The 22,768-nt window shown below is 35.2% G+C and overlaps 2 protein-coding genes across 2 annotated transcripts; one reads left to right on the top strand and one right to left on the bottom strand.

The window, feature by feature from the left end:
• LOC109722443 lies at positions 431-1,096 on the top strand. The gene has a single exon (XM_020250510.1). It carries the CDS (start codon positions 723-725, stop codon positions 837-839), a length of 117 nt encoding a protein of 38 aa, XP_020106099.1. The 5' UTR covers positions 431-722; the 3' UTR covers positions 840-1,096.
• Positions 4,570-13,269, bottom strand: LOC109722229 (serine/threonine-protein kinase STN7, chloroplastic). Its single transcript, XM_020250177.1, has 10 exons — positions 12,700-13,269; positions 12,535-12,624; positions 11,410-11,529; positions 11,192-11,296; positions 10,165-10,333; positions 9,997-10,090; positions 7,163-7,256; positions 6,969-7,025; positions 6,022-6,435; positions 4,570-4,918 (listed from the first exon to the last, which is right to left on the bottom strand). Exons 1-10 carry the CDS (start codon positions 13,108-13,110, stop codon positions 4,760-4,762), a joined length of 1,713 nt encoding a protein of 570 aa, XP_020105766.1. The 5' UTR covers positions 13,111-13,269; the 3' UTR covers positions 4,570-4,759.

Genomic DNA, 22,768 nt, shown 5'->3' on the forward strand with positions numbered 1-22,768 from the left:
ATTGTACAAATTATTGAACTCAACGAAATTTTTAGCTTGATTTGAATGATCGATCCACCGCATGAATAGAGTCTTCCATGTCTGCATGAGTATCTGTGCATTTAGTTTGCCACAAGAAACATAAGTATGAGATGAAAAACAGCTAATATATATAAGAAGATATATATCCACTTAATTATCTTCCGTACATCTTTCTACATTGAAATAGAACATCTACTACAACATACTCATAACTTTTGCGCTAGTGAAATGAGTAGTATGCTATCCAGCTTGTGACGCTCTTTCCAAATAATATATTATAGTATTTTACTTATATTTTTTCAATTTGATCAAAATTTAGTATGATATGCTGAAATTCAGTATATATATTGCAACAACTCAAGCTACATTGCCCTCCCACATGGTCAAAGAGACAAGAGGAATAAATGGGCACCAAAAGTTGAGAGCCTTGTCTCCTGGACCCTCATCAAACAATGTGTAGGGTTAAGTGTGCATATGGGTGTGGAGTGGCATTGCATGCCCACTCCCAATTAATTTGGACTATTATACATGCCAGCCTTCTTTGCTCTCTAGCTATATAAACACCTCCAATTCCTCTAAACAAACCAAATCAAACCAAACCAACAAAGAAGAAGAGCCAAAATTAAGGCCTTAATATTTGCTTCAGCTCCCTCTCTTTTATCTTCTCATCCTCTTGGTTTCATCTAATCAAAGTTCTAAGTATGAAGCTGAGGAGCCAAGGAAAGCAAAGGGGGCTCAGCAGAACCCTCAGGGAGCACAAGGCCAGGCTTTACATCATTCGTCGATGCGTCGTCATGCTCCTCTGCTATCATGACTGATCGCGCATCAGCTAGCGTTCACCAACTTTTCCTTCTCGTTGTGGCCTGTGTGTCATGAGTTTCGAATACAGTGGATTAGTCAGCTTCGTTGCAAGCTGATCAAGTTGCAACGGGGGCGACTAGATCTCTCTAGTACACCGCAAATATCCCCCTTTTTTTGTGTTTTCTGCCGACATGGCGGTTTTTTGTATATATATATATAATATACTATTCGCTTAGTTTTTAGGATTTTTTTTTTTTTGGCCTTTTCTTTGATATCTTCCCTTTAGGNCTTGATATCTTCCCTTTAGGCATAGGCAAAGGGGGATCAACCAAGCTTAATTGTACTTGGATCAATTTTTCCTTTTTTTTTTAACAAGGAATATTACAAGAGGGGATCAGTAATGAAAGCTTATGATGACTTCTAATTAATCAAGTTTTTTTTTAATATAATGCTCCTTTTCTCATCTCTCTTAATGTATGGAACTTGTCATTCATTACCTACCAATAATTGGTTGTAACTATTGCTTACTATTCTTTCCTGATTATTATTCAAATGTTTCCAAGGAGACAAAGGCACATGGAATTTAAAGTACATTGCAAATGAAAATGTGGCACATCAGCATTGTCACTATTTTGCGGGCTTTTGTATTTAGACCCCTTAAAACTTTTTTTTTTTTTACAAATATCCCCAATTTGCATAAATAATCCTCGCCATGCCACTCGAGCACTTAAGTGGTATTTTGACGTTGGACATGATGGTTGGATATATTTAAACACGGTGGTCAGATCATCATGTTTTTTTTTTATATTATTTTTATCGTTTATAAGTTTAAAAAGAGGAAATAGAGTATGGATATGAATACAATAATTGAATCACCGCGTTCAACTTAAAAATACGTACCAACACAGCGCTTGCATGATAAGGAGATGACTATATATGCAAATATAAATTTGTTAGGAATATTTATAAAAAAAAATTGAGAGTAATAAATGTAAAAAAAAGCCCCTATTTTGCTTATTCAGAAGCCATGTGATTGGTCTAATCACAACTGGCAACCATGAAGTGAAACAATCCTTCGACAAAACACTTGAATGCTTGGTACATGGCTTCAATAAGCATTGCATTGTTTTACCACCAAATAGTATTATTATGTACAATAAAAATTGGGCTAAATCACCCATAGTTTTTGTAACACCCCAATAATCCCGCATTGGGTGAGAAAATAATTCTGATTAGAATATATGAGGCATACATGCTAGTAAAAATAACTGGGCTTAAGCAGTTTGAGCCGGTGGTTTTGGGTCCAACGAGTTATTGATGCTAGCGGGTCAGATCATTGCAATTGGTATCAGAGCCGAAAACCAGCCGGAAGTGTAAGAGCTAAGTGCTATGCGGGGCAAAATGCTACACCAACGGATTTGGTGGGAGCCACCTCTTGAACCCATAGGAGCTACCTCTAGAATTAATCTCACGTCGCCTGATAATTCTGGTCTGTATCTGTGATCTGATTTGGACCGAACGAGAACATCAGGGTCTAAACAGGGGGAGTTTGTAATGCCCCAATAGTCCCACATTGGGTGGAAAAATGATTCTGATTAGAATATATGAGACCTACACGATAGTAATAATAATTGGGCTTAAGTATTTCGAACCAGTGGTTTTGGGCCCAACGAGTTATTGTTGCTAGCGGGTCCGGTCGTTACAATTAGTATTAGAGACGAATACCAGCCAAAAGTATGAGAGCAAAGTGTTATGCGGGACACAATACTACATCAACAAATTTGGTGAGAGCCAACTCTTGAACTCGTAGGAACCCCAATAATCCCACATCGGATGGGAAAGAAGTTTTGATTTGGTATATAAGAGACCTCCACGCTAGTAATAATAACTGGGCTTATTGTTGCTAGCAGGTCGGGGTTACAATTGATATCAGAGCCGAATACCAGCCGAAAGTGTGAGAGCTAAGTGTTATGCAGGGCAAAGTGCTACACCAATGGATTTAGTAGGAGACACCTCTTGAACTCGTAGAAGTCACCTCTAGAATCTCATATCGCCTAGTAATTCTGGTCTATATCTGTGATATAGTTTGGACCCGACGAAAACGTCAAGGTCTAAACAGGGGGAGTTTGTAAAAATAATTCTGATTACAATATATAAGGCCTCCATGCTAGTAATAATAACTGGACTTAAGTATTTTGGGCCGGTGGTTTCGGCCCAACGAGTTATTGTTGCTAAGAGGTCGAATCGTTACAATTGATATCAGAGCCGAATACCAGCTAAAAATGTGAGAGCTAAGTGCTATGCAGAACAAAGTGCTACACCAATGGAGCTACACCAACGGATTTGGTGGGAGCCACCTCTTGAACCCGTAAGAGCTACCTCTAGAATCTCACATCACCTGATAATTCTGGTCTGCATCTATGACCTGGTTTGGATCCGACAAGTATGTTAGAGTCTAAATAGGGGAAGCTTGTAACGCCCCAACAGTCCCACATCGGATGTAATAATAACTAGGCTTAACCATTTTGGGCCGATGGTTTGGTCCCAACAAGTTATTATTACTAGCGGGTCGGGTCGTTACAATTGATATCAGAGCCGAATACTAGCCGGAAGTGTGAGAGTTATAAGTGCTATGCGGAGCAAAGTGTTACACCAACGGATTTGGTGGGAGCCACCTCTTGAACCCATAGGAGCCACTTTTAGAATCTCACATCGCCTGGTAATTCTGGTCTACATCTGTGATCTGGTTTGGACCCAACGATGACATAAAGGTCTAAACAAGGGGAGTTTGTAACACCCCAATAGTCCCACATTGGGTGAAAAAATAATTCTGATTAGAATATAAGAGGCCTACACGCTAGTAATAATAACTGGGCTTAAGTATTTTAAGCCGGTGGTTTAAGCCCAACGAATTATTATTACTAGCAGGTCGGGACATATTTGAAAATATCATGACTTTTGTAGAAATAACATATATGAAAGTTGAACTTTATAGGAATATATTTGTAATTTACTATATTTGCAAAGACCCGTATGAAATTAACCCTATTGCTTAATATCAATCTGACCCGAAACAACCCTGCCACCTCCTACTTTTGTGTTCTGTCCCCACAATTTGCTGGTTGTGTAAAACTCAAATGTTACATCAAATGAATGCAATCAAAAATAAGGAAGGTGGTGTTTAGTTGTACATAAAATCATAAAAAATAATTTTGCATAAAAAGAAATTCAGTTAAAAAAAATTTACATTTTGTAGTATTTGATTTGTAAGAAGAAAAAAAAGTTTTTCATCAACATTTATTTGGTTGTAATGAAAAAAGACATTCTCATTTATTTGGTTCGGTGGAAAAAAAAAATGAATGAAATTAATAAATTTTGGGCAGCTTGAATTTTCATTTTCCGGCGAAAATCGTTGGAAAAGAAAAACACTTCATTTTCCTCAAATCTATAAAAATAGTTCTTTTAAAAAAAATACGTAAAAATGGATTGACAGAGGAAGTAGAATTGTGTACTCTGCACTGTCGAATTTGAGACTATAGACCATCTGTTTTTTTTGTATAAAAAAAAATAAAAAAAAAATCCTTTTGCTTCTGCACTTCCACATTTTCCCTGTTTGAGTTTAATTTCAAGCAATTGAAGTTCATGTAGCATGAAGTTATATGCTATATGTTACATAACTAAACTTCCAAAAGAACATGACCCTTTTCAAGCAACTCCCAGAAAATTCCACTACCAGAATTCTTCTCAAACAAGAAAAGAAAAAGAAACAATAAATTTCTTCAAGATCCTTCAGTAATTAATTTTCTGAGAAAATATGTATACATTAATCTTTGTCGACGAGTGATTACGCAGTACTCGAAGGGAAGTTGTTGAATACATTCAACTACTACTGCACAAAATTTACAAACTAACAAGTATAGATGCTATTTACTTAATTTTACTCCTCCCTCGGAATCCACCTGCTCCACCATAGGCTTTTCTGCTGCCTATTTAGCTCGTCCATGCTCTCGTTGAGATTCCGAATGATCTTCCTCTGCAGACGAAGCACCGACGCGAGCACATTGCGCTGCGCGCTGTCCTTCTTTGGCGCTATTTCCTGTTTGAGCAAATTGAATACACCTCAATAGTACTGTTTCAAAGTGTTTTGTACTCTGCAATCATATGATTATCAAACAAAAATAGTAGTTCCAAAACCAAAATCGTGAATTGCGAAAATAATAACTTATCCAGGATTATCTCCTCATCTGCTCAAAGATCGTTTGTTAGTTGACTATGTAGCGGAGAGGCAAGTATAGATACCTTAAGAGCAATGAGTAACATTTCCAATCTTTACCTAAAGTTGAGCTCCTGTGCTTTTAAAAGCACAGGAGCATTTGTGCTTGTGACTTTTTAGCCGTCAGATCACCTCAAGATCCGTGTAGCACTATTAACGGTGTGTCCCATTAAGTCCCCCTTACTAGTACTGCACAGATCTTGAGGCGATCCGACGGCTAAAAAGTCACAAGTAGCTCAACTCCTTTACCTATCTGATAAGTCACCTCAATATTTTTTCTTTTTTTTTTTTAATAATGCCTGTAGGATCCACAATTCAGAAATAACCCAAACCCCATGGATGCACCGACCCCCTGCGGGGGCTCGAACTAGTGACCTCCTGTAGAGGGTAGCGCACTACAACCACCCGCACTCAGGTGGCGGTGCTGGTAAGTCATCTTAGTTGAAATACACAATCTTAAAGCGTCATGATTAGAGGTTGAATTCTTATGTCATAATTACCCCCAAAAAGTCCATTAATGTTGTTAGATGTGTCACGAATTCAGAGTTCGCATACCCTTTTCTAACGAGTTTTCAATATGAGGAAAGCATTTGGTATATTTTGGTGCTAGGGTGTTTTGAGAGATTGGCATTTTTGTACCTCACTTTTGATTATAGTGGAACTCTGATGTTTCATATCCCATGAACTAGGGATTTTTTGGCTTTTGCCGTAACAAATGCAAGTTATCCCTGTATAACTTGTTGCAACTTTCCAAACAGGCCCAAAACTTATTCCTAGAACGGGTGACAAATTATCGACGCCCCATAATTCAAAAGGGATTCAAAGGGGAGGTGAGATTCATAACGGAAAAGTTGGCAACATGATATTTCTTTGGAAAAGCTTTCAATATGCATTTATGTAACAATAAAACTAATATTCATACATACCCTTAGATCCTGAAGTTGGGCCTCTGTGAAGCCACCCTCTGTCGCCGTCCCCGACCTCGCCATAAGCTTAATAACCCAATTAGCAGCTTCACTGTAATCCTTTTGGGTGGCACGGAACAGCTGCAAACTCAAATTCTGCATGAAAGACAAGCCAAGAAGCCCTTCCTGCTTGAAGTATGGATGAGCCAAAGCGGCTTTTGCACTGGTCCTTTGCCGCGCTTTATACCGCACCATCGATGTTAGAAGCTCCCATCCGATCCCTCCATCCAAATCTAATAGCTCGAAGCCCCTTCGCAGATCCGGCGGGGCCCGAGGTTCAACTGATCTACGCCAAGTGGCCAAGTCATACCCGCACCTCTTCAGTTGCCGGTTGAATTGTATAAGGCTGCTGTCGGTTCGTAATGAGGGAAAAGCCTAGAGGGAAAATAAAATTTAAAAACAAATAAAAATAAACGCCAAGAAGGTGATAGAATACACAATATGGTTTGCTCGCATGTTGGAATATAGAGTAGGAGTCTTCAATGCCCATTTGGCTTCTACAGCAGCTTCGCTACACCCTAAAGTAGTACTTACTATTTTGCAAACAAGTCCGGAGCTTTGCTGCAGGGGAAAGCTGAAATGAGTTTCTAAGTGCCAAAAGCAGAATGTCCTATTAAAAGCTCCCGCTTCTGCTGCAGCAGGAAGCTTTGGGCAGAGGAATCTCAATGCAAAAACTATTAGTGCTTGTTTCAATATCTTTAGTCGACAAACACTCCTACCACAGCTCCAGGCCGGGACAAACAGTCTCTGTGACATGTTAAACGTACATAATTTATCGAAGATCCACTCCCTCCTTTGGCAGTTTATTGGGAAGCAATAATCCTAATCTCTTTGTATAAAACCAATTAAGGAATTAGAAAGACCCACAAAAGAGTGTGATCAAATGAAAGGTCGTGCAGCTCTCTTACCATCTGCAAGAATATCAGGCCCACACTGTACATGTCAAATCGATCAGGAAGATTCATCTGTTAATAAGCATCAGTAACAAAGGAATTTCAGCATTACATAGAAATTAAATGAAAATAATCAATCTTTTAATTATTGAACTCTGCAATAGAAGAACAAGAAACATATGGGGTCAATTGAAAGAAAAATCTAACACCTGCCATAGCACTGGAGATAAGGCAGTCGCAACTGGAGCAGAGGGAGCAGACGGTGTTTGAGTACTCATGATGTATTGCTCTGGTGCAGAATACCTGCATAGATAACACAGAAAATGTTATAATGGCAATTTGCATCCTTAAAAGATATCTGAGCTAGAAAGTAAGTGGCATGGCAAAAAAAATGTTCACAACCTTGGGCAACACAGGCTACAAGATTTTAGAAACTAAAAAGGTTTTTTTATAAAATAAAAAAAAAAAAAAAAGTATATTATGATCAAACATAGTAGCAATAACAAGAAAGTCAGACTGAAGGAAATTCTAAATATAAGGTATTTTCGAACCGCGTTCCCTCAAAAGCTATTGATATGCTAGCATACATAATGTAGAGAGCTTTGATTTGTTCGTGCTTGTAGTCACATAGGTTTACCAACACATGGACAGCCCAAGAGCTTTTGTGGGGGGACCCAAAGCATTTCTCTTCTAAAATCTGTATTTTATGTCATTATGACAGAGATCTAAATCATGTTAGTGAGCAAAATATCCTTGCTATCCCATTTGGTGCTAAACTGTTAAACTTTTTATTCAATTATTCCCACAAAAATATCTCATTCAGTATGTTTGGTACCAAGCGTATTTTAAGCCTTCATTCCATTTATTTCTATTTATTTAACTATTCTATTACCATGCAATATCAGTCTATATGTTATAATTGTTGGCAGGCAGGCGAGCATTCTGCCTACGTGGTGCATGCCAAATTAGACCATGTCACAATCAAGATCTGTGGGTTCTCTATCAATACGTGATAAGACTTTAGGTGCACAACTTGCCTCTTTCCTTTCAACTCCAGTTTTCGGAGTAGTGGTTGCCATTAACGATCCAAAAATGCTTTATTAAAGGAGGTCACAAGTTCAATTCCCGTATGTTGTAATGGCAAGTAGACTAGCATTCTGCTTATGTGGCAAAAGGCCAGGTTTGCCAAGTCACAATCAAGATTCGTGGGTGTTTTGTCAATACACTTTTAGTAAATCGGTTGCCCTCTTTCTTTCAAGTCGAGTTTTTAAAATAAGGGGAGATTGTTGACAGATAGGTTGGTATTTTCCCACGTAGTAGAGGACTGGTAGGGCCAAGTCACAATCGAGACCTGCAACCTTTATATCTAGACCCTTCAAATGAATTGGTTGCCCCTTTCTTTCAACTCAAGCTTTTAGAATAGTGGTCAGCACCAACTACAATGCACACTTTGACTCTAATGGCAACTCCCGTTGCTGCTTCCCGATTGTCAATTATTGAAAGAGTGGATGTTCTCTAATAGGGTGTCGATTAGTTCAATAAATTTAGGTATACTCAATTTAGTGATGATGCTTTTTTGTATCTTATTATGCAGTTATGCATCTTTTGTCTTGCGGAAGGATAGGGCTAGGATTTGGTTAGATTTGTAGTCAAACCCTAATTAAGATAAAATAGAGATTCAAATTTTTATTAGAGACAGAGATAGTAGAATTTTAAGCTTAGTTAAAAGACGAGTTTTAATTGATCTGTATATGTGAGTCATGCATTATACAATGCATAAGGCACAGCCAAGTTAATTAGACCATATAGGTATCTCCTCAGTGCCTGTCTAATTAAAGGACCGCGGCTGTGGCTACGGTCTACGGCTCAGGTACTTGGCCAAGAAGGGGCGTGTGCGGTGAACTAATGGCCCGTGGGTCATTTAGGTGTACCTCATGCATGAGTGAACAAGAAAAGAAAATTTTTCTAAGGAGATAGAAGACGAGTAGTGGCAGAAAGAGTTAGAAAGAGGACTCAAGTCGAAGCAACGCCGTGAAGAAGAGGAATCCGGCGTATTTCTTCTTTAAGTAGTGAATCTCATTTCACCTATATTTGTATTTTTAATAATTTACTTTTCTCACTCTTGTGGTTGTGCCAGCTCTTGCTGTAGAGGCTGATTTACAGTAGAAATTGAATTGGACGCTTCTGTTCTGAATCCCAACATTCAATATCAAAGTGGATATCGGATTTTCAACAATTGGTACCAGAACAGATTGTAAATTCTCAACAAACACAACTCTTTAGGATAGTAGTTAATCAGAAACTGTCTTCAACACTAATTTGACACAACTACTAGTAAAAGCCCAATGACAGATAGCAATTTCTTTTTAAGGATATGGCTTGCAACAGGCTATTTTCCTGATTTAAGTTTGTCAATAGCAACAGTACCACTTGATATGCAAGCCGAAAGTAATAGATTTCATTTTTTTTTAAATTTTTCCATGTTGCAAACGGCAATAAATATCACAGCTAATGCATCCCCTGTACTCCAGCATTGACAACAGTTCCGAGGAGAATAAAAAGAATTATCCTATGTAAAATCAGAACTAGTTGAACATGCAAAGCATTATAGAAACTTCAAATGCTTAAACATTATGAGTTACACAAGTAATCACTTCTTGTCTGACATTAAAAAGAAAAAGAGAAAAAGCTTAAACATTATGGATTTTAGTAAAGATAAAAGGCACCTCATTCTTTTTGCTATGCCTTCCCACTTTTCAAATAAAGATATATACACTTCAAAAATTGGTGTGAATGACAAATAACACCCAATCAGATCATCACTAGCAAAATATTAAGTGTTAAAAGAGACAACAATAGTAGAAGCTATTTTTATCATTTCAGAAATTGTGCCATACTGATTTAGAAAGATTAATAGTTGAGAAATTTCTTATTTAGACATAATGGGTATGTTGTCCTAAGAAATTAAGGAAATTAAGGCAATTAAAGCAAACCTTACATGAGAAATGAGAAACTGTGTAGGTCCTCAAAATGGTATATTTACCTTGGGTCCAAAACAAACTCTTTTGGGACATAATTGATGCCCACCCGTAAATCTGTTGCTGCTCCAAGATCAATAATTTTAAAGGTGCGAGACCCTAAAGCATACGCCAAAATAAGGAGCTTAATAGAGATAGATAAGTCCATTAGTTTCACTTTTGTGAACTTTTACCTTCGGAAAAGATAACGTTTTGGGGCTTAATGTCTCTATGAACAATCCCAGTCGAATGAAGTCCATCAAGAGCAAATAAGAGTTGCCTCATCACTGTTTGAATAATCCTATTTTCTCTCTCTAATCCCTTCGGCAAATCTTGCACCTCCCCAAGAATCTTTGTCTCGACCTAAATACATATCGAAAAGAAGAAAAATAGAAAAAGATGTCACGAATCAATACCATTCTAAGATAATACAGTCTCAGCAATGATGCTGTGAACTCATCATCGCCCTCATACCAGAGCAACAATATCATCATGGTTATAGACTTGTATGTAGTCAATATTCTAAACTGCAGAGACAACACGCAGGTATTGAAGAGTTCACTTAGCCATGTGTCACAGCTGAGCGAACACAAGCAGCCTTGGAGATGTTCATCAAACCCAAAAACCTGGATCAACTTGAAACCCTAAACCATACACGGCAAATTGCGGGTAGTACATGGGTTCGAAAGAACACCCATGGCAAATTTTGATAAGAGTTTCAAATATTTCAAAAGTTTACCTGACCCAAATTTGAGACACATGAATTTGTAATCGTTATGTTCCAGATAAAAGTTTCCATACTGTACATGGAGCAGTTAATATACTCGATTCTTTTAAGTAGATACCCTCACATACTATACATGGAGCAGTTAATATACTCGATTCTTTCAAGTAGATACCCTCACCTTTTGGTCCAATTCATTAGTTTACCAATACAACGCATACTTCTAAATTAACATCAATGTAAGGTTTGATGATGATACATTCCCATACTCATTCACTTGCAGCTATGAAGACTAATTGTTGGTATTTAGGGCTTGGGACCTACTATTGTTTCATTAGTTATTGTTGGAATTAGAAGTTATTTTAGTGTTAAGTTTCATGATGATATATTCACTGGCATACATAAAGAACAAATATAATTTGACTCCAAGCTTCCTGTTGCCATAGTCGATATGTTTTGAGCAGAGAATAAACCATCAGGTTAGAGTGGATACTCACATTGTAGGGAAAATCTTTGCTTTGAATGAGACCCGCAAGCGTATCCTCGCCCTCGAAACGCCAGATGAGACAATACTCACCTGCTCCTTTACCTTTCGATTTGCTCTGTAAAGCAAAGTAACCAGTACTTATAGCGGATATAACTTGTGGGCAATAACTGCATTACATAAATAAAACCCAAATCCTAATTGATCACTGTGAATTATCAAGAACAACACCTCGCGAAAGCCGTAAACAAAATCAGCACAACTACTAGCGCAGGCCCTCCTGACTCTTTCGTTCATCCATATCTCCACCGCACCGTATTCGGTCGCCTTCTTCAACACCAGATCACCTTGCTGAGACAAATATGAAAGCAAATTAAAGAAATTTTCGGGAAGCAGTTCCTTCGTATCATACAGCTCCCTGTAAACATATTGAATAGCAAATATATCCCTACAAAGTTCAACTTTTCATATTGATACCTGCAAAAGTCTAGTCATATTCATATTTATCCCTCTGTGTTTGTTACCGTTAGAGCACTATTTATTTTTTGGGTTAATTTCATACATGTCCCTGCAAACATAGTGAATAGCAAATATATCCCTACAAAGATCAACTTTCTTATGTTGTCCCTGCAAAAGTCCTGATATTTTCAAATATGTCCCTGCCGTAGAATCCGTTAGAAAAAGTTAGTTAACCATAGGTTAAATACTTAATCCTAGTTAGTTTTTAACATTTTTACCCCTTTATATTATGCTAGTATGGCTTTTGGAGGGATATATTTGTGATGGTAAAATTGAAAATATAAACGGTTTTCTAACCGTAACAAACCAAAGGAACATATTTGAAAACATTAGGATTGAACTTCGTAGAAATATATTTGTCATTCACTATGTTTGCACTTTGCAGGGACATATATGAAATTAACCCTTATTTTTTTAACAGAAGATAAATGAAATGACATTTTTGCCACCACAAATATGTCCCTCCAAAAGTCCCAACTGTTAAAATTATGCAGAAATGTCCTCCCAAAAATCCCCAACGGTCGTTTTCTTCTTTTCTACCATCACAAATTATATAATATGGGTTAAAAGATCAATTTTATCTCATTCACTAACTAGAGTTAAGTATTTTATCTATGGTTAACTATATTTTTCTAACGGATCCTAACAACGGTGGTATATTTGAAAACGTTAGGACTTTTGCAGGTATAAATATGAAAAATTTGATATTTGTAGGAATATATTTGTTATTCGATATATTTGAAGAAAGCTGTATGCAATTAACCCTAAATTGAACCTCCAGAAGCATAACAACAAACAAGTGATAGGCAATTGTAACAACACATCATCATCAACAACCTTGGCTGCGGCCTTCGGATTCGCCAAGGAGGCCTTATAAACGACTCCGAAAGCACCCTCCCCGAGCTTCTTCCCGAGCACGAAATCATCCTGCGAAATAATTCGACGGGTAAGACGGCACACACGATCTAGCAGTGAAATAGCTCAATTGGATGGAGCGGAGACCTTCCGGAAGGTGGGCCGGAAGAACCGCTCGACGAATGCGAGAACGAACATGTCGAAGAACCCGGGAGCGACTCCGGGGGTGGCCCAGAGGTAGGAGGCGGCGGCGAGCGCGAGGGCGACGCCGGGGGCGGTCAGAGTGAGGCCGTCGTTGCGGGGGAGGGTGCTCCGGTAGATGATGTCGCCGCATTTCATCACGGTGCAGGGCAGCCCCACGCCGACGCCGACGAAGACAGTCCGCCCGATCTCCGCCACGAGATCGGCTGCCGCCGACGCCACCACCGCCGCCCCGCCGGCAGTCAGCCTCCGCCTTTCGTGCCGGCGGCGGGGGGGGAGCTTCTTCTGATTGCGGTCGGCCAGGAAGGAGGTGGAAAGCCGGAGGCCGAGCCCGCCGGCGGCGGCCGCGGTTGCCATTTCTCTTGTGAACTGTGTGTGGGCAGTCTGCACTCCTTTTTTCTTTTTTTTTTTTCTCCTCACTTCATCTCATTTTGTGGGGTTTTGAGTTTCGGTTATTATTATCTGTTACTGGGATAGTGGATTTGTGATTAAAAAAAAAGAGAAAAAGATTTATTTTGTGGTGGAGGGATTGAGAGAAACGTGGCGAGTTCGTGTAATTTATGAACTTGGGGAGCTTGTGGCTGATATTTATTTGAGAGTGTGGTCTCTCCCAATCGCCTGGTGAGATAGTTTTGTGGTTGGGGGGTTTTTTTTTTTTTTAAGAAAAACTTTAAATATCACCTATCTGATTTTGCCAACGGGATACACGTGTGATACGAAGTGACCCATATATGTAAATATAAATTTGTTAGGATCATTTGTAAATTTTTTGAATTATAAAATATGAAAACCTATTTTTAAAATTTTTCGGATTTTTGTTTGGGGGAAAATATAAGACTTTTTTTTTCATATTTTAAGGAAAACTTGCATTTTTGTTTTTCTAAAAAAAAATTGGAAAAAAATACTAAATTTTCATAAAATATGAATTAAATAATTTTTAAAAATATTTATTTTTTGGCCAATTTGCATAAAAAATCCACTTATTTTGGGCTTTTGCAAAACTGGGCTACCTTTTTCGTTTTTGCAGATTCGGTCCGTTTTTTCAGCAAACTGATCAAAATATCCTTATTACTTTTTCTCTTTCCTCTTTCTCTCTCCTGTTCATTTCTCTTGTTTTTTTTTTTCTCGCCGAAAAAAGTAACGAAGGCAGAGGCGGAGGCGGAAATGGTCCGCCTCGCCTCTCACCCTCATGCTCTCGCCCTCGCCCTTGCCCTCGCCCACGCACTCCCCAGCTTCCTCGCCTCCGACCCCGCTAAGGCCGTGCCGCGACTTTTTTTTTATTATTTTTTTCTTTTCTTTTTTTCCTCGACTCTCCTCCACCGTCTCCGACGACGACGTCTCTCTCGCTCTTCCCCGCCCTTCTGGCCTCTCCCTCTCCCTCCTTCTCTGTCGCCTCCGACGACGATGCATTTTCGCCGGTGCCAACGCCAACACCGTGGAGGTCACTGCGGCGCTGCAGCCTCGGAGCGGGAGGTCCTTAGCGGCGTCGTCGCCGGCGTTGTGGCTGTTGGCAGAGAGGGTGACAAAAAAAAAATTATAGAAAAAATAGAAAAAAATAAAGATAAAAAATTTTATTAAAAAAATGATGAAGATGAAATTGCATCGTTAACTGCAAAAAAAATTATAAGTTGCACTACTTAAAATGTAAACTGCAGCTTTAAGATGAAAATTACACTCTTTAAACGAAAATTACACTCTTTGAGAGATATTTACACTGTTTCTCTTCTTATTACACTCTTTCAGATATAAACTGCAGCCATTAAGATAAAAGTTACACTCTTTAAACGAAAGTTGCACTGTTTCTCCTCTTGTTGCACCATTTCTCCTCTTGTTATACTATTTTTTATCTTAAACTGCACCCCTTTAAGAGATATTTATACTATTTCTCCTCTTGTTGCACTGTTTCTCCTCTTGTTGCATCATTTTTTCTCCTATTACACTATTTTTTATCTTAAACTGCAACCATTTAAGAGATATTTATACTGTTTCTCCTCTTGTTGCACTATTTTTTCTCTTGTTGCCGAAAAATAGTGCAACAAGAGAAGAAACAGTATAAATATCTCTTAAAGGGGTGCAGTTTAATATAAAAAATAGTGTAACGGGAGGAAAAATAGTGCAATAAGAGGAGAAACAGTGCAACAAGAGGAGAAACAATATAAATATCTCTTAAAGGGGTACAGTTTAAGATAAAAATAGTATAACAAAAGAAGAAATGGTGCAACAAGAGGAGAAACAGTGCAACTTTCATTTAAAGAGTGTAACTTTTATCTTAATGGATGCAATTTATATTTGAAAGAGCTCAATAAGAAGAAAAAATAGTGTTAATAATCTCCAAAGAGTAATTTGTTTAAAGAGTGTAATTTTTATCTTAAAACTACACTTTACATTTAATAATGCAACTTATAATTTTTTTTGCAGTTAACGATAGATTATCTTTATCCTTCTTTTTCTATAGTTTTTATCTTTATTTTTTTTTCTTGTTTTTTTTTTTTTTTTTTGGTCACCCTCTCTGCTAACGGTCACAGGCGGCGACAACGCCGCTAAGACCCTGCTCTAAGACAGCAGCGTCTGCAGTGATCTCCACAGTGTCGGCCTGCGCGCACAGCGAAGATGCAACGCGTCTGAGAGCCGCACATGAGGAGGAGGAGAGGGAGAGGACTAGGACGAGAACGGGCGAGAGGGCAAAGAGAGGCGTCGTCGTCGAAGACGTGTAGGCAGAGTCCGGAGAGGTAAAAAAAAAAAAAAAAGAGTCGCGGCGCGGCCTCAGCGGGATCGGAGGCGAGGAAGATGGGGGTGTGCGGGTGAGAGTAAGGATGCGCCGGACAAAATCGAAGCAGGCCGCCTCCGCTCTGTCTCTGCCGCTCTCTGGGAAGAGAAAGAAAAAAAAAATAAGAGAAAAAAGAGGAGAGAGAAAAAGGTATAAGGGCGCCTCCGCTCCGTCCCGCCGCTCTCTGGGAAGAGAAAGAAAAAAGAACGACAGAAACGAAGAGGAGAGAGAAAGAGGAAAGAGAAAAAGGTATAAGGGTATTTTGGTCAGTTTGCTGAAAAAGCGGACCGAATCTGCAAAAACGAAAAAGGTAACCCGGTTTTGCAAAAGTCCAAAATAAATGGATTTTTTATGCAAATTGGCCTTATTTTTTCTTGAACACAAATGGGTGAAAAATTGAAAAAAGAGTTCTCCATGACAAAAAAAAGTTTTAAAATTTTTTCATAATTTTTTTTCACACTTTCTAAGGAGTCAATTTCGAAATAGTTATAGTTGAGGGGTTTCCCTGCATATTTGTACCAACATTGTACAGCCACGTGAAGTGTCCGAGTCTGCGGAGAGGCCACAAATTATTGCCTGCACCAGGTGTATCCGTACACATCGTGGACCGCAATTTTTTTTTTTTGATTAATGGTCTAATAAAATCAAAATCCAATCCAGTAGTTGCCATGGACACAATAAAAAAGTCTCAAAACTCAATGGTATATAAATGATTAAATGAACATTAAATTGATTTATATCCAAAAAAATAATATCTAAAATTTTATAATATTTTCTATGCATCTCTTTGAATATTCTAAAACACGTATTTGTTTCACCGTATTTTTTAAATTTTTTGTAATGAAGATTACAAATTAAAATTTTTTTATTTCACCGCCACATAAATATATCTGATATAGCAGAAATTATAATTCCGGTGATATTTAAAATTGTTGTACAAAATGTGAGATTCAAAGCTCAGCTCCTGTCTTAATTTTTTTGATAGAATTTTATTTTATCAGACTAAAATACCACTCTTAATTTTTATATTTAGATAAAAAAATGAAGTTATTGATCTAACCCAGTTATTCAATGAAAGAAATGAACGAGATAATCTTAGAAAACCAAAATATTCCTATGATATTAAAAATACAATTCTAGAAGGAAAAAAAGAAATTACTAGGAAGATAATTTTTTATATAATAATATTTTTAGGAGGCGGTTCATGACAGTTCTTATACACTTGGTGCAGGCAATAATTTCTCTTAAAGCAGATGCTTCGCTGGCACGTGGGACCCACACATGTGTGGCCACGTGGCACCATCACAACCGTCACGGGGTTGACAGAAGCAGCGTAGCAAAAGCAAAGCAACCGCCACAAGCGAAAGCGACGTTAAACTATTGCGTAGACCGGGTCCACCATGGACCGGTTTTAAATGGTTTACAAAATATATAACAAGTAAATAACTACATGTTACAATTTATAACTTTTGAAACAACTATTTTTCGTGCAGCAAATAATAGTTTTTTTAACATTACTAATTATTACAAGTAACTAATGCCCACATAATTTATTTTTGAAATTTATGATAATTTATATTTATGTTTTAAATTTGTGTATTTTTGGGCTTCAAGTTTCTTCATTTGGAATGAATTAAGAGGATTTTTTTTTCAAATAGGATTTTTCTCATGTATGAAAATTATGAATAATAGCAAATGTCATATCGAATTTATTCATTATTTCCATAATCAACTGGAAAAATAATTAAAATTATATCTACTAATATTCCAACACATGTTTTAATAAATTTTGATGTAATTTTGAAAATAAGAGATGCGGTATAAATAATTCTGATGGTTTGGTTTTGATTTACTTAAAAAATATATATTATTTTAAGTAGTATATTTTACTTTTAAGTTTTTTTTAAATAAGATAAATTATTTCGTAAGTGAAATACACAAATCATGAATGTCTGCGCGTTTTAAAAAGCAAAAAAAAAAAAAAAAACTCTTTATTTTTAATCACATAATAAACCTTTGGCTTAATTATACTATACTGTACTCTATTTTATAGGTTTTTTTTCATTTTCTAATTTACATTATTTTTTTCAAGGGCACCATTCAACTATTTTATATAAAAGCCGTTAAAAATGCTGATTAAAAATGGCACAACATATATTCAACTTATTTTAACATAAAAAATAACATAAGATATATGAGAATAATAAAAAGAATAATTAAACATAACATCTATCATAGTGATTTATTTTATATTTTTTTTCTATTATTTAATAAGTGTTTCTTAATAAAGCTGTTACATTTTGTCGAAACTAATAAATTTATTACCAGTAATATAGAGATTGGCTAGAAAAAAAAAAACTGATATCTATGAGAAAAAAAAATAATTTAAGATAGAAAGACAAAAATAAATCTAAAATACAGGATAAAGATTGATAAAATACAATAATATAATAATATTTTTGAAAAAAAGATAATATAATAAATAAAAATAATACTAAAGTACAGTCTAGTATTGTAATTTTGCCTAAACATTTTTGTACTTTCTTAGGGCAATAATTTAAAATTTTAAGGCATAGTATAAAGGCCTAACTAATTAATACTAATAGTCAAAAGGTAGTTGGGAGAAAAGGACATAGGGTATACATTTTCGTTTCCGATCGATGGGGCTATAGAAAATATATCGTAACTTATTTATTACACACATGTGCATTGCGACATGTGAAAATATAATATTATGCATAAAAATAAATAAAATACCTTTTTAAAAGTCCAACTTGTGTGCTTTTAGAGTCCGGTGGTCTTCGTACTATCAAGTCGTTTTCGATATTAGGATTTCTGAATCAACGATTGGTTCCGTTGGATTTGGTTTATAGTATTTCAAGTATTCATAAATATATAAATTTCATAACTTTTAAATATCATATACTTTGTAATCACAATGGCTTAAAATCAATGGCTGAAAAATCAAAATCTTACAAAAAGTGATCGTATGACACTATAATTTTAGATAAAAAATATTAACTTTCTTTTATATAGTATAAAAAAAAATTTTGTCAAAATTTTACCTGCGTTGGATATTTCTATACCGTGAAACATGCAAACGATTCATCATTACCAGTAAAATTATTGATTTTGAGCCCCTTCGATCACTAGGCAAATGATATCGAAAAATTATAAAATTTATTTTTTAGGTATTTCAAATATTCTCAATCAAGTTCAATAAAATTGACCGTTAATTTAAAATTTTAATATAAAAAATAATTCGATAGCCCGAAAATTATTATATTTTTAAAAGTACATAAACATGAGATCTCAAGTGGAGCCTAAAAAAGTCATAACGAATTGTGGTCCTCGTTTTTGGCTGACAGCAGGGTGGACCAGGTCCAGCTACCAACTTCTCTCCAGAAGGCGGCTGGTGGACTGAAGAAAATTTATCAACGCAGAAAATTAATAAAATAATGGGCTTTTTTTTACATTTAGGTCCCTCAAAAAAAATTTATAAATTGGCCTTAATAAATTTATATTTATATAAATAGCCATCTTCTTGCCACAAGAGTGCTTAAATGATATTTTTAAGTTGAGCATGATAATTTAATTACTGTGTTTAAATGCGGTGATTGGATTACCGTATTTTCTTTTATATTTTTTTCACCCTTAAATGAAAAATGAGGGATTAGAATGTGAACGCGAATACAGTGATTCATTTATCGTGTTCAACTTAAAAATATAAACGTGGCGCTAGCATGGCAAGTAGATGATCATATGTATAAATATAATTGAGAGATCTCTGTGAATATTTTTTTCCAAAATTATTATTTAAAATTTTAAACTTTAGAGTTATTTGGTTCCTCGAAAAAAAAATAGTAAAAAATATTTTTTGAAGAAAAAAAATTTCATCTAAAAGAATTTTTTTAATTTCTGTTGTTTGATTTGACGGAAAAGAAAAATAGTTTTTCATGTATGCTCGTTTGGTTGATAAGAAAAAATAAATAAATAAATAAATTTTCGTTTCTCTTTCACTTATTTGGTTAGTTGAAAATTTTGGTTTATAAACACCTTCTAAAAAAAAGGATGAGATTACCGACCTTTTAAAATTTAACATAGAAATACTATTTTTTAAAAAGTATATAAATAATAAATAATTAAATAAAAATAAATTTTAATTATATTTTGAAATAGATAAAATAATTTGATAAAAGACAGGGAGATGAAGGAGATGGCAGATGCCAAATATAGATAATTCTATATATATATTGGGGAGATAGAGGTGACGGTGGGAAGATGGTGTAAATAAAGAATTAGATGGTAAATGTACACCAATATATTAGAAAATTAATATTTTTTATTTCTTAAAACAAAAATTCAAATGGAAAGTTTTATGTGAAATATGAAGAATAATTTTTCAAAAAATCTATCTCTTCTGCAAACCAAACACATAGAAAAAAAAAATAGTTTGAAAAAAGGGTTAATTACACCATTGGTCCCTAACCTTTACACCATTTTTCAGTTTAGTCCCCAACCTTTTTTTTGTAATTAAGTCTCTAATCGCTTGATTTCATTACAATTAAGTCCCAACCGTTAGATAGATATTAAAATTGATGGAAAATGCCACGTCAGCACTATGTCAGTGCCACGGATGCGCCGTGTCAGCGCCACGGAGGCGTCGTGTCAGCGCCACGGTGACACTTTGTCAGCGGATTGCCAAAAAAAAAAGGTTGGGGACCAAATTGAAAAACGGTGCAAAGGTTGGGAACCAATGATGTAATTAACCCATTAAATTTATAAATTAAAAATAAGATTTTTAATTTAAGATTTAAATTTTAAATTTAAATTTTTGATTTTGAATTCAAATTTAAATTGGAATTCAAATTTCGATTTTGTATTTAATTTTAAATTTTAAATTTTAAATTCAAAATTCACATTTCGAATTATTAAATTCTAATTTAATTTCAAACTTCGATTTGAAATTTTAAATTCAAAATGTGAATTTGAATTTGAAGTTTAAATTCAAATTTAGAACTGAAATCAAATCTTAAATTCAAATTTAAATTTGAAATTCAAATTTAAAATTAAAAATCAAAATTTTGAATATGATTTTAAATTTAAATTCCGATTTTAAATTTAAATTTCGGTTTCAAAACTTTCATTTTAAATGTAAATTGAAATATCAAAATCAAAATCAAAATTTTAAGTTTGAATTCAAAATTTAGATTCAATTAAAAATTTAAATTTAGAATTTGAATTTCAATTCAAAATTTTAATTTAGCTTTAAATTCAAATTCAAAATTCTAATTTCTCGTTAATTTAAAATTTTAATTTTAATATTATTTTTGAATTTAAATTTAAAATTTTGAATTTTTATTTTTAGGGACTAAAGTGAAAAACGTGCAAAGTTTAGGAATCTAAATTAAAATGCAAAAGGATGCCAAATAGGCGCTGATGTGGCGATTCCGTTAATTTTAACAGTTTTTTATGGTTGGGACGTAATTATAATAAATTAAGAGATTAGGGACTCAATTGTAAAAAAAAGGGTTCGGTATCTAAGTAAAAATTGGTGCAAAGGTTAGGAATTACTGGTGTAATTAACCCTTTGAAAAAAAAAAGAGGTATTTTTTAAAGGGACAAAGAGGCCATTAGGATAAAAGAGTGCAAGATTTATACATTTTTTTGGATATATCAATAGCACTTATTTAGAACTAATTGCACCATTTGTTCCCATCATTCTTCGGATTTTCTACTTTGGTCCCTACTCTTTTATTTTTCTAAGCAACTAACTAAAAAAGTTTACACCTTAGCCTTTAGATTGTGAGGAACTATTCACTATAAGGTAGCATTTGGTTCCAGGAACCGGTGGAATAAGCTCTTGTTTCCCTCTTTGTTCCCAGACGCAGTATTTGGTGTTCGAGAACAATAGTTTTCGAAATTCTGGAATAAGCCGTTATAAGGCTGGAACTGCTGTTTCACCTTTTCCCTGAAACAAGCTTGTTCCTAGGTGAGAATAAGATTATTTAAAGTTTAAAAATAATTTTAATTATGGTATTAATTAATTAATTAATTAATTAAATTAATTATATTTAAATTATTATTTAATACTTAAATAATAAAATAATTTATTAATTTATTATTATAATTATTAATTAAATTATTATTATTTATAGTTATTAATAATTACTTAATTTATTAATTTATAATTACCTGAACTTGTATCTATTCCTGAAATAAGCAATTCTTATTTATATCCAAACCAAACGTAGCCCAATAAACTTATATTTTTTTTATTGAATTTCAGGGTGTAAAATGTTTATTCCTATATAGGGTATACGTGTAGCTTTTTTTTTTTTTTTCTGTTAGATTTCTTTTTTTCATATAAGCACCCATCGTGTCAAATCCAATCTTATTACTTGTAATATTTTTCTTTATGTATCTATGATCATCTCCACTTTGCACACTAAACCAATTAACCCAAATTTTTAATAAACATGTAATCTAATCAACAACTGGCTCATAAGTCAAATCAAGCTTGCGCCTGCTTAGTGCCCGGACTGCACTTCTGCAGGTGCGCCATTAATATATAGGCTCTCCCCCCAGCTCAATCATTGACTCTCACAGGTGGGAGTCATCATCCCAAGGGCAAATATCTTTACTATAATCGGCCAGCATTCGAAATCGCGTTTGAAGAGAAGTGACCCTTAACGAGTATCATAACATATCTCTATCGAACTCAATGTGGCTTAAAAGATCGCAAATAACTATCCTGGTGTTCTCGGCACAATCATATAGTGTCTACTAACTCATATGTCAACATAATATAATCATATGCCTCACAATATCCAGGATCTATCCATTACTATCATACTAATCTCATGGTACCAATTACATTTATTGACGCTACGTTCAGCAAGGCTATTTTGTTGACGCTTCGTTCGGACATTAAAAAAACTCCGTCAGTTCGGCGGGTCTATTGACGTCCCCGTGAGCTTCTGTTGTGGAATCGAGACATGACAGATTAAAAACTAGGCTGATTATTATTATTATTATTATTATCATAATATTTGAGCAGGCATAGGTGGGATTTTATTGAAGTCGACGCGGACTAGATTTGGATGATAAGGCAAAGATTAGGATCTAATAAGAAAAAAAAAAAACTAGTTAGGTATCAAAGTAAAAACTTGATAAAGGTTAGGGACCCAGAAAAAAGAGTTGAGATGTTCATTTCAAGACCCAACGTAGTTCAGGGGTCGCCATAAA

The sequence above is a fragment of the Ananas comosus genome, linkage group 16 (assembly GCF_001540865.1).
Source record: "Ananas comosus cultivar F153 linkage group 16, ASM154086v1, whole genome shotgun sequence".
NCBI lineage: Eukaryota > Viridiplantae > Streptophyta > Magnoliopsida > Poales > Bromeliaceae > Ananas > Ananas comosus.